Source organism: Pteropus vampyrus, unplaced genomic scaffold, assembly GCF_000151845.1.
Source record: "Pteropus vampyrus isolate Shadow unplaced genomic scaffold, Pvam_2.0 Scaffold470, whole genome shotgun sequence".
NCBI lineage: Eukaryota > Metazoa > Chordata > Mammalia > Chiroptera > Pteropodidae > Pteropus > Pteropus vampyrus.
The window spans coordinates 461,325-472,953 of NW_011889251.1; the positions used below are offsets into that span (position 1 = coordinate 461,325).

At 49.3% G+C, this 11,629-nt stretch overlaps 1 protein-coding gene across 4 annotated transcripts; it reads right to left on the reverse strand.

The window, feature by feature from the left end:
* Positions 1-1,232: 1,232 nt before the first annotated feature.
* On the reverse strand, positions 1,233-6,324 carry TMEM173 (transmembrane protein 173). Of its 4 annotated transcripts, none has more exons than XM_023524518.1 (8): positions 6,183-6,324; positions 5,721-5,801; positions 4,974-5,200; positions 4,668-4,851; positions 4,318-4,426; positions 3,233-3,471; positions 2,307-2,493; positions 1,233-1,714 (listed from the first exon to the last, which is right to left on the reverse strand). In XM_023524518.1, the coding sequence occupies exons 3-8, from the start codon at positions 5,198-5,200 to the stop codon at positions 1,515-1,517; spliced, it is 1,146 nt and encodes a 381-aa protein (XP_023380286.1). In that variant the 5' UTR covers positions 5,721-5,801; positions 6,183-6,324; the 3' UTR covers positions 1,233-1,514. The 4 variants fall into 4 exon arrangements, with proteins under 4 accessions (XP_023380286.1, XP_011380570.1, XP_011380571.1 ...); XM_011382268.2 differs by having other exon boundaries at positions 6,129-6,324; XM_011382269.2 differs by having other exon boundaries at positions 5,714-5,801; positions 6,129-6,324.
* Between the last annotated feature and the right edge of the window lie 5,305 nt (positions 6,325-11,629).

An 11,629-nucleotide genomic window follows, 5' to 3' on the forward strand; every position in this document is an offset into this window, starting at 1 on the left:
GAGGATTCTCAGGCCTTGGGGACAAAATGACTGGGACAGCTGGGGAGAGAAGGAGACTGTTTCCCCCTTTAGTCTATTGGCTCCGTCATCCTTGGGGCCAGTCGGTCCCTTCTGAAATGTGTGTCTGTGTGTGGAGGCATTCTCCACAATCATGCTGTACTCAGAAATGCATATTGAGCATTTGTGATAACGAAGGTGGGAGGGAGGAAACAAGGTCTGGGGGGAACGAATGGAACTGGTGGAAATGGGCCACTTCCCTTCCCAGATGGGGGCAATTTTGCCCACACGGTCTTGTTGTAGTGGCTCAGTTTTAACAGTGATGGTATAAGGTATGGCAAGTGGCTCGCTGTGTTGTCCAAGGTCCCCCAGGTTATGTCCCACCTCCTCACACAAACCCTCTTCCCCCTTTATCCTTTTGCAAGCTCTCTCATCCGGGGACATTTATTCAGTGGCCTTTGCTCCTCTGAACAGCCACTTGCCCAGGACACAGCAGTGCACCCCTCATGGCAGCTGTGTGCTCCCTCAGGCAGCCCCTGGTCCCACCCTGCCCCCCAAGCCTGGAGACAAGGGCACTGGAAGGGCAGGTGGAGTGGGGTGTGCTGCCCAGCTCTCTGCTCTCAGATCACCTGGTGGGCCCTGTCACCACTGAAATGATATCCGCCACCCCACTGCCCTGTAGTAGAATAAGGAGAAGTGTAAGGAAGCATTTCTGTACAAGCCTATTTGGACACCAAAGATAATAAATGCCAATCGCTGTATCAGTCAGATTCTAGCCAGAAAACGATGGCACACTCAAATATGTAATCTGAGGAGTGTTTAAAAAGGCGACCATTTAGAAAGAGCAGGTATAAGGAAACTGAAAGCAAGAGTTAGTACTCCTGGACAAGCACCGAGCATCGGTGGGGAGCTGATACCACTGCTGGGCCTGAAGGGGCAAGGGGAGAGAGCAGTTCATGGAACCTGGAGAGAGGTTGGGCTTCTGAGAAAGTCTGGTCAAGAGAGGTAAAGAGCCCACAGTGACCTTGACACCACAGGGAGGGAGCCGGGGGAATAAACACTCCAACCTCGCCTTCCTCCTTCCCTCCATTCTCTTTCTGAGGCTCCTCATTGACTAAACATAACTAGAAGCCAGAGGGCAAGGGAGCCTGTTGATGCCATCCCAGGGCAGAGGAGGCAGAGAGGAGTGGAGAATAGGTTAGGACGGTCCAATGGAAGACACCAGGCACGTGTCCTATGTTGATGTGGCATTTATAGTTTATAGGAAACTCCCATACAGTCACGATCCTCACAACAACCCTGTGAGGTAGGTAGGGTGACGATTATGATCCATTTCATAAGTAAGGATATTGAGGCTCAGAGAAGTGAAACAACTTGCCCAATGTCAAGTCCAGGGACCTTCTTTGAGAGGTCTCCTAGGGGAGGAAATGGTTCTGCTGGGCGTCCAGCTGCTAAATAAAGCCCCCAACCCAGAGTCTTAGGGATTGCTGGGGGCTCAGGCAAGGTAACCCTGGGGCTCAGAAGATATCTGTGCGGAGTGGGAGAGGCTGATCCATGCCACTGATGAGGAGCTCGGGCTCTTGGTACAGCGTGGAGGAGACAGGCTCTTGGTGCAGCGTGGAGGAGACAGTACCCACAGTAACCTCCTCTTTTTCCTCCTGCCTCAGGTGCTTGAGGATCTCCTGTGACAAGGAGAAGTCGCTTTCCTCTGTAGGTTCTGGAATAGGGTGGGGAAGGTGGGGGGGCAGTGAAGTGAGGACCTCACACGTTCCCACTCAAACATACCCATAGGACTTGCTGGGCAGATCCTCCAACTTTCCCTCCTCCCCACTTCCCTGGGGCCCCTCCCCATCCCAGCCACTGGGGTTAGGTTTTCATGGAGTCCTAGAGCTAGAAGTGGTTTTAGAGATAGTAGAATTCTACCTTCTAACTTTTACAGATGCTGCTCAGGAAGGGACTCAAGGTCATACAGAAAGGGACCCAGGGTCACATAGTGGCAAAGCTGAGGCTGCAGCCCTAGTTTCTTGGCTCCTGGCCTGGGGCTCTTGTGCCTCCTTTGGCATCCCTAAGTGAAATGAGGGGCCCCTAGAGCTCACCTCTTCACACTCCATCCAGGACCCACAGCCAAAGACCTCAGAACAATCAAGTGTCCCAAGTGGAGAGGTGAGACCTCTCTCAGGAAAAGAAGGGGCAGGGCTTGAACATCTTGACCACTTGGGAAGGCGCGAGGCATGTGTTGTCGTATCTCCTCCTGACCCCTGTGAAACCCCTGGGACCCCTGACTCCTGCCCTGACTATCAACCCCTTACCCTGGTAGACAATGAGGCGACAGCTTTTCTGAAACTCAGGGGCATCTGCCAGGATATCCTCAAGCGTCCGGCAGAAGAGTTTAGCTTGCTCAAGCCGATCCTCCTGGCTAAAGCCAGCTCGGCCATCCTGTGACATGGCAAACAGGGTCTGCAAGGGGGTGGCATACTCCAGGACGCAGGTGCCCACCTGGAGGAGGTGAGAGGAAGGCCAGACTAAATCAGAAGCCAGGCACACAGACTCTGGACCCCAGTACCAATGCAGGGGCCCCATTCCCTCAGTCTGTAGAGATGGAATCCTGGGAGGCACCACCCTGATGGAGTCTACGCTGTCTGATTGGCCTTTGCCTCTGATATCCCACTCCTAAAATCAGGGCCAGTGCTGCACTGAATTTATCCTTCGCAAAACCTTCTCCTAAATAAGATCCCAAGGCAAGGCCCACCGAGCTAGGCTGTCAATTGCTACAGCTGGAAATCAAATCTGGGGTTCAACCCTGGTTTGTGTCTCCCCACCCATCCATGTGAAAACCGTCAGATGTTCTCACAGTCTTCATCTAGGGCAGCTTTTTGGTCAAGAGCATGGTATACTCAGGTTGAAATCACCCACTTTTTCCCTGCTTCTCAGAGTCCCAGTTTCCTCATCTGTAAAGTAGAGGTCACGACAGTCCCTACCCCACCGGGTGGTGGTGGTGAGTTGTTGAGGAGGTCAGATGAAGTACCTAGAATAGCATCTGGCATGTGTAAGTGCTCAATAAATGTTACTTATCATTGTCCTCATTCAGTGCTGAATCTTGCCCAGCTTTGGGTCACTGAGAAAACTGAAGCTCAAAGAAGGGCAGTAAACTTTTATCAGTGCCTGGTCAGAGCCTGGAGTTCCGGGGCACTAGGCTCTACCCTCCCCAGCAGGACCCACCTCCCAACACACTCACCGGCTTCCCTTTCTCCAGAAGCTCATAGATGCTGTTGGTGTAAACCCGGCTCTTGATGCCAGCACGGTCAGCGCTTTGCCGGGGCAGCTCATGCAGGAAGCGAATGTTGGGGTCAGCCGCACTCAGGTCGTCAAGCACCCCACAGTCCAACGGGAAGAGGATGTACAGCCGATGGCTCCCCACACCCCGTAGTGTGTTGCTGTGGAGCTGATTGTAAGTATGGATCCGGGCCCGGAGCCCTGGGGTGGAGAGGCCCAAGAAGTCATTCCCACTAACCCTGTCTGCCACCTGGGTCATTGGTCCCCTCAATGTGTAGTTAAAGAGAACAGAGTATCCCGTCCCCTTGCCTTGTCTAGGAGGCCGGGAGGGGAAGCGCACCCAGGAAGCCTCCCCACCCCGCCACCTACTCTAACAACCCTTATTCCCCCGCACTTGTCCTTTATCCAGTTTTCTGTCAGCCTCACTCCTTCCCACCACAGCTTTCAGGGCTCTGAGAGGAAGTCAGAGCCCTGGAAGGTGACATTCCTAGCATCCCTGGTACAATGAGCCAGACCTCTAGCTCAAACTGTTTCCTAGCAGAAGACACAGTGTCAAGGGAAGGCAGCAGTGAGATGTGGGGGAACCCCAGCCTTGGCCAGCAATTCAGAAGAATGAGACACAACACAGTGGAGTGGTCAACGGCCAGGCTTCGGACAGACCTGGCTTCAATCTTGCTCCTCTCACTAAGCTGTGTAACTTTGGACAAGTCACTTTATCTCTCGGTACCACAATTTTCTTATCTCTTAAACAGCTGATGATTATTCTTTCCTCATAGGGTGTGAATTTAAAGAGAAAATGTACATGAAGGGCACACAGCATGCAGTAAATATTTATCGAAAGAATTCATGGACAGGTCACTTAATATATCTTTCTGTAAACTAGGTGTAATAACATTCTTCATGCCTATAGGATTGCTTTGGGAATCAAATGATTTGTTAGACATAAAAATATTTGGAAAAATATAGCGAGTCATGGAGACGCAGGAGGCTGTATGTCTTATTATCTATCTTATAGATCTAGAAATGGAGACATAGAGGATGGCCCACCTGGCAGGATCAGCCGCAGATACCCGATATAATATGACCATGCCAGCCCATGGGCCACATTGAAGTTCTTTTGTTCACAGATTGTAGAGACCTCAGCTGGGGTCAAGCCCTGTGGACAGCAGGGTAGGGCTGAGGAGCCTCCATGAAAGAGCCCTCCTCCTTCAAGAATATTCCCCAACCTGCTGCCAATTTGCTCCCTTCTCTGCCCTTGCTGACCCCACTGTCCAGGACATTACAGGCTCTACTCCAAGACCCAACCTCTAAACTAACCCCACTCTCACTATCAGAACAAGTCACAACCAGCCATGGCCTCCACTTGCCCACACCCTCCATTTCCCTCTGTGTCATACCTGGAGGCCCAGAAGAATGTTCAGTGCCTCCGAGAGGCCCAGTTGGGCAAGCATCCAAGTGAGGGGCGAGTCAACTATGTTTGGGAGGGTAGTGTAGAAATAGCAAGACAGCAGCAGCAATGCCCCGTAGTGGATGGGGCAGCCTAGGCAGGCCCGAATAGCCCTCCAGTAGTTACCCTGGTACCTGTAGGTGACAGCCAAGCCCCAGGTCCCAGCTTAGCTCAGCCAGAGAGAGGGGCAGGGCTGGGGATCAGGGGAGTGAGACATGTTGGGTGCCCAATCACCATGGGAATTTCAGGGAGTCACCTGGAGTGGATGTGGCACAGCTCCTCGGCCAGAGAGCAGACCCTCTTGAACAGCAGTTTCAGCTGCAGGGAAGCCAGGTAGAACCCCAGACACCGGAGCATGTATTCCGATGGCTCCCCCAATACCCAAAGGGCTGCCAGGCAGACAATCAGCAGGACAAAGGCTGCCATCTCGGCCCTGTGACCCCTGGGCCTCGGGATAGATGGGTGCAGGCTGGAGTGGGACATCTATGGGTACAAAGAAATCCATGACCATGCTCCCCTTACTTTCCTATCATTCTAGGAGGCCCTTGCTGGGCACCTGCCCCCAGCTATCCCTTTCCCTGATGCCTAGCCATACCCAGAGGCTGCTCTTGGAGACACCTCTGGGGACAGGCTGGGCTTATAGCATCCCAGAGCTCCAGTCTAGGAGAGATTTGTTGAAAACAGAGCAGGTGGAGAAGTGCATGTGCCCACACATATACACCCCACCCAACCCCAGGGAGACCACAGGTGCAGAGAAGAAAGAAGGCAGTGACTGTCCCAGACCTGAAAGTGTGCTATGAGGTACCACTCACCTAGGGAACCTTGGGGACCCGGACTTCCCTCTCCCCAGAACCCATCCCAAGAAAGATCTTAGTCAGCAAAGCTGTAAAGCACAGTTCAGGGAGTGGGGGCAGGGAAGCTAGAAGGCTGCCGCCCATTTCTGGGTCCCCAGGGGCCTCAGCCTTGGAGCTCTGGCTGGGCTGCTCCTGATCCTACCTCCTACCTCTTAGACCGAAAGTTGTTTCTGGAAGACAACAGGGAGAGACGGCCTGGTGTAGTGGCTCCCAGACACCAAGGAGGCAGCCTGAAAACGAAAAGTTAACAATTGAAGCTTTCTCCACAGCACTCCAGCTGTCGCATCTCATCAAACCACAGCTTAGAGTGCCCTGGGGAGAAGGGTATTTCCTGGCCCTCAGTGCAGAGGAAGAGCCTTTCCCACAAGGTCTTGAGAAGTCAAACACCAGTCCTGGGGTGTGTGGTGGGGGGAGCTTGCAAAGGCCTCCATTCCATTGCCATTTGCTGCCCTAAAGCCGAGGGTGTTCAGAAACTCCCTCACACTCCCCTGAACCGCAACCCGAACACCAACTTCCCCTCAAGCCCCCACAAATAAACACACTCTACCAATACCCACGCGTGACTCCACACACCCAGCTAAGGCAACACACACTACACCATGCAGCCCTGCCTGATTATTTTTATTCTGATTTGCAGACGCAGATCCTCTTTTTCTGAAGACTGTGATATCAGGATAGAGGCGGGGAAAAGGAAGTTATTTCCTGTAACAACAGCCTTTCAGTAAAGGGCTTGGTAGGAGCTGAAAGCCAGCAGGGGAGTGTGGGGTTTGAGCTCAGCACAGGAAGTGGCCACGCCTGTAACTGCTCAGAGAGAATCTAGTGGTTCTAACCAAAAAGGCGGTCACATGGACAATAATAATAATAATTTTTAAAAAGTGCTTACCATGCTCTAGACATTATGCCAGTGTTTCATATGTTGTTTTACTTAATCTATTCAGCTACTTAGGTATGACACTATCCCCATTTTACATATGGGTAATCTGAGGCTCAGATTGCCCCAAGTCCCACAGCTAGTAAATGAGGGAGAAGAGACTTGAAGCCAGGTGTGTTGCTCCAAAGCACGGCTTGCTCTGAGCCCCAACTTCACAGGAAAGAGTGGAAGGTGCCAAGACCCAGTATCATGCTTACAGTTGCTCCTGAAACGGAGAGTGTCTCTGGCCACTCCCTGGCAACCTGAGAAGCTGATTCAACTTGCAGATGGGGCAGACCTGGAGAGTGGGAGTGGGGTGGCCCCCACAGAGCAGCAGCAGTTCATTCCTGCCCAGGTCAGAGGGTCTTTGCCTTGACCCTTCTCCACATCACAACCAGACACAAGAAAATGCCACATTTGTAGATGCCAGTGGCCTCCCAGGAGCAACTTTTAACTTCCTTAAAACTCTCTTGGTTTTGAAAATTATTTCCTAAGAATGGAGGGAATCCGCTACATTTACTCTTCCCTACAAATGGCTCCTGAAAAGGTCCTCTGTGGTGGACAAGGTCTCAGCTACTTCAAAACCAAAGAAAGTCAAGGTTGCACAAGAGAAGGCCTGAGGAGAGTCCTCCTGGAGGGGCAGCTCCACATCTGCCCCAAGGTCCAGCTGTGTCAAGCAGCCTCAGGCTGCCAGGATCCTGTTGGGCTGTTTAGCATCAATGCCCCTGGGTGGCACTACTACTGCCAGCTCTGCTGCTTCATACTGGTTGTCATTTCCTCTGAAATACATTCTTCATCTCTGCTCCCTTTTCCTGGAGGAAGATCTTCTATTTTATAGGTTGCCTAAGTTGCTACTATCAGAAGCCTTAACACACGTAGTCATAGACCTAGCAGTCCACTTCTAGGAATCCTTCCTAAAGAAATAATCACCCCATCTCGGTGGAGAGGCCTCCCTTGGTCTCCTCTGCAAATAGGTTTTATGACTCCGTCCCCTCCACCTGTGATTTCCCACTAAGACTCGAAAGGGGTCACCCCCAAGGTTTCCACCAGCCCACAAGCAAAATGCATGGCAGCCGTCCCCTCCAGCGGCTCGCTCATGGCCACTCATGACTACTACCACGCCACCGGGTTCCACTTCCTGTCACAACTCCTGTGGAAGTGCCAAGTACCCCAGGGAAGCCATCACTCCCTCACCCAGGTCTTCCCAAGGCCAACCCCGGTGGGTGAACTCTTTCCAGAAGTCCACTCTCCCATTTGTGGCCACAGTGTTGGAGCTCGCAGAGCACTCAGAAGCTCTCCCAGGCCTCCAGTGGCATGATCACCTGTGACCTGGCTCAGGAAGCCAGTCTGGCAGCCAGCCAGGCAAAGTCAACACCACCCTGAGTGACCAGACTAGGCAGGCTGCGGCAAGCAGAAGCATTTGGGTTCTTTGATATCGAATTAGCAAAACACCGAAAAGGAAATCGAAAGAGCCCAGCTCTTTACTATCCAAGCCACACCCAAGGCTTCTGTGAGCTTTGCGCCGGGTGAAAAATAAACACCAAGCAGCCAGCAAAATTTTTCAGATGTTTGTAGCAGCATTGTTTACACCAGAGAGAAACTAAAAAATATCAAATGGTCAACAATTGGAGACTGGTTAACTAAATAAAATGTGGTTCATCTTGCAGTAGAATGTTGGGCGGCCACTAAAAAGATGATGTAATTTTGTATTATTGACTCTTAAATATGTTTATTACATGTTTCTTACTGAAGAAAAGCAGTGTACAGAACAGTATAATTGCATTTTTAAAAATATACATTGCATGAAAATGGTCTGGAAGGATATATGACAAAATGCTAACGATGATTACTCTGTGCAGTGGGAATACAGGTGATAGTATTTTTTCCCTTTTTGCTCATTACATTTTCTAGGGTTTCTTTTCCCAACACTGAAGGTGTATTGGTTGTTTACTGCTTAGAGTATGCTGTAAAGAGGAAAAATCCTAACACTGCATCAACCTTGAGGCCTTAGGGATAGGGCTGCTGGTGAATGTGTCAGGCCAGGTCCCGTTGTCATGGTACCTACAGCTGGGCCAGGGCGATGAGTTTTACACAACTGTATGAGTGAGTAATTAACTTCAGATGTGGAGAGGGCTACGAAGCCTGCATTTCTGCTGCTGCTCTGAGGAGAACCTAGAATACCTAAGTCCAGATTTCCCTGAAGGAGTGCCATTTAAGCTAAGTTTGGAAGGAGCGGGGAACCTGGGAGTGTGAGGGGTGTGGGGGGAGGGGACATGAGTGTAGAACATTTTGAAAGGGCAGCACATATAAAGGCCCTGGGGTGGGAGGGAGCTTGGCCTGTGGAGGAACAGAGAAATGGAACGTGTTGCTGGGGCATGTAAGCATGTTGGAGGTCTGTATTAGTTTCCTAGGGCTGTTGTAACATGTGATGGCTTCAAACAACTGAATTTTATGCTCTCACAGTTCTGGAGGCTAGAAGTCTGAAATCAAGGTGTTGGCCGGACCCTGCTTCCTTGGAAGCCTCTAGAGGAGGATCTCTCCTTGCATCTTCCAGCTTCTGGTAGCCCCAGGTGTTCCTTAGTTTGCAGCCACAGCATTTTGGTCTCTGCCTCCATTACAGTGTTCTTCAACTGTGTGTCTCTGTCTTCACATGGTGTTTCCTCTCTTACAAAGACACCAGTCACATTGGATTAGAGCCACCCTAATGACTTCGTCTTAACCTGATTACATCTTCAAAGACACTGTCTTCAAGTACAGTCACATTCACAGACACTGGGTTTTAGGACTTCAGCACATCTTTTTAGGGGACACGAGTCAACCCATAACAGGAGCAAGTGGTATAAGAAGGGGACTCAAGAGTGGGTCAGAGCCCTGTAGGCTGTGACCAGGGCCTTAGGTCCTGGAGAGCGTCAAGACAGCTGCATGAATGGGATTGTCCTCAACACTCAGACCAGTTCTTCCAGACTGACTGTCTGGCATCTGAGGAGGAAGCTAAGGGCCACAGAGGGAAGTCAGGCCCTGTGCCAGGGCCAGACTCACAAACACTGCCCTCGGGCCAGTGTCATTGAGTGGCATTTCCTGGTAGCTGCTTATTCCCTCCAGACACCCCAGAATTGTTGGTCTGGGCCAGCTCTCATTTCTCCAGCCCAGTTACAGCTCCCATAGATCATGCCTGAAACTTGTTACCAGTGTTCTTGGGAGAGAAATAAACCTCTAGCCCTCATTTAGCAGACAGTGGACCGGAAACAGAGTGTGTGTGGAGTAAGGAGGCCTGTGGCCTCTAAGGAACCAAGCTTTTGCCCACACAACCACTTTTATGTTTAGAGGTCCCTAATATTCATGTGCAAAGGTCCCTGAATCCTGCTAGGACAGGGACGTTGGGGAGATTTTAATATCAGTTGCCCATGGTGCGCCTAGGATCCAATCTGGCCTCTGCCTCTCCTAGTTGTGTGACTATGGCACAGTTATTTAACTTCTTTGAGCCTCAGTTCCCTCATACCTAAAGTGGGGATGGCAATACCTTTTATCTCATAAGATTGTCATGAGGATGGAAAGAGATAATGCCCTTGAAGACCTGATGTCTTAGAAATCCTCAGTAATTGCTGACTGTAATCACCTTATCACCACCATCATCATCATCATTCCCACTGACAATCACACTCCTGCAGTTGCCAGCCCCAGTCATCATGGCCTCCAGTCACCCTTTCAGCAGATACAGAGATTTGATGTTTCATCCATGGGGGTCTCTGAGTCTGACCCAAGCCACCTCCTTGTTACAATTTCATTGCACCATCATGAAGCCAACTAGTGTATCATGGTCTTTCCTGGACAGGATGATATCCTAGGAGAAGTGATAGAGAAGGAGGGGTTGAATGATGCATGACTGGGGATGGGGAAGCACAGCTACTGCATTTTTAAGGAGCAAATAATTGACCCATTACCCCTGGAAGGAGGTATCTGGCAGGATGAAGAGATCTAAAGTTGTTTTTTGTTTGTTTTTGGCAACAGTTTTATTGAGATATAATTCGCATACCATATAACTCACCTATTTAAAATGCACAATTCAATGGTTTTTAATATATTCACATAGTTGTGCAACTATCACCACAATCAGTATTAGAACATTTTCATCACCCCGAAAAGAAATCCTATAGCCATCACCCCTCAATTACCCTCATCCCCACCCCACCCGCAGGCAACTACTAATCTACTTTCCATATCTGTAGATTCGCCTTTTCTGGACATTCTATATAAATGGAATCACATAATACATGATTATCTGTCTTCTTAGCATGTTATCATAATATAATGACAGTACATGGTGAGCAACCACAACAAATGATGGTGTAGCCCTAGATTAATAACACTGAAAGACCATTATAGTACATTTTTAAGTCACAGATCTAGTTACAAAATAGTCCATATTAAGTAAACTCTGGTGCCTTCACTCAATGAAATATTCTGCAGCTCTTTAAAAATGAGATAGCTCCTCGTATGCTGATATGGAAGTATCTGAGAAATATATAGTGAGGGGAAAGAGCAAGTTGAAGAACAGTGAGTATGAAAACAAAAGGGTATATATGCATATGTGTTTGTAATATGGTGAGAGCAGTAAACTTTAGGGAGTTGAACTGAGTGGTTGAGAGCAAGTGAAAGAGGGAGACTCACTTTTAACTGCATACCCATTTGTACTTTTCTACCTTTTAAATTTCATACTGTCTGCATTATTACCTATTCAAGCATTAAATAAAATAGTAATAAACCACAGCATGTATATTATGATACCATTTTATTTTTTAAGTACGTATATATCTGCATGAGAAAAATTCTGGTTGTAAATACAACAAAATACTCATAATGGTTATTTTGAAAGGGAGTTAGGGGAATCTGTAGGTTTAAAAATATATCCACAAATTCTTTGATACTTCTTTCAAAAGGTGGAACTTAATTCCTCTCCCTGGTATAGGGCTAACTAGATCATAAAAGGCTTTGTGGTTTCTTCCTTGTTCTCTTTCTTGGATCACTTGCGCTGGGGACAGTCAGCTGCCATGTCATAAGACACTCAAGCAACTATGAAGAAGTCCAAGTGATGAACTATAAGGCCTCCTGCCAACAATCTGGAACATTTTGCCAGGGGTATGCATCAGC

What these genes read in the sequence shown, in the direction of transcription:
- TMEM173 (XM_023524518.1), bottom strand. Translation starts at nt 5,200, where the DNA reads ATGTCCCACTCCAGCCTGCACCCATCTATCCCGAGGCCCAGGGGTCAC. An exon ending in TCTGCGGCTGATCCTGCCAG is followed by an intron (nt 3,472 to 4,317) that starts GTGGGCCATCCT and finishes TCTCCACCCCAG; the next exon opens with GGCTCCGGGCCCGGATCCAT. An exon ending in TTCTGGAGAAAGGGAAGCCG is followed by an intron (nt 2,494 to 3,232) that starts GTGAGTGTGTTG and finishes CACCTCCTCCAG; the next exon opens with GTGGGCACCTGCGTCCTGGA.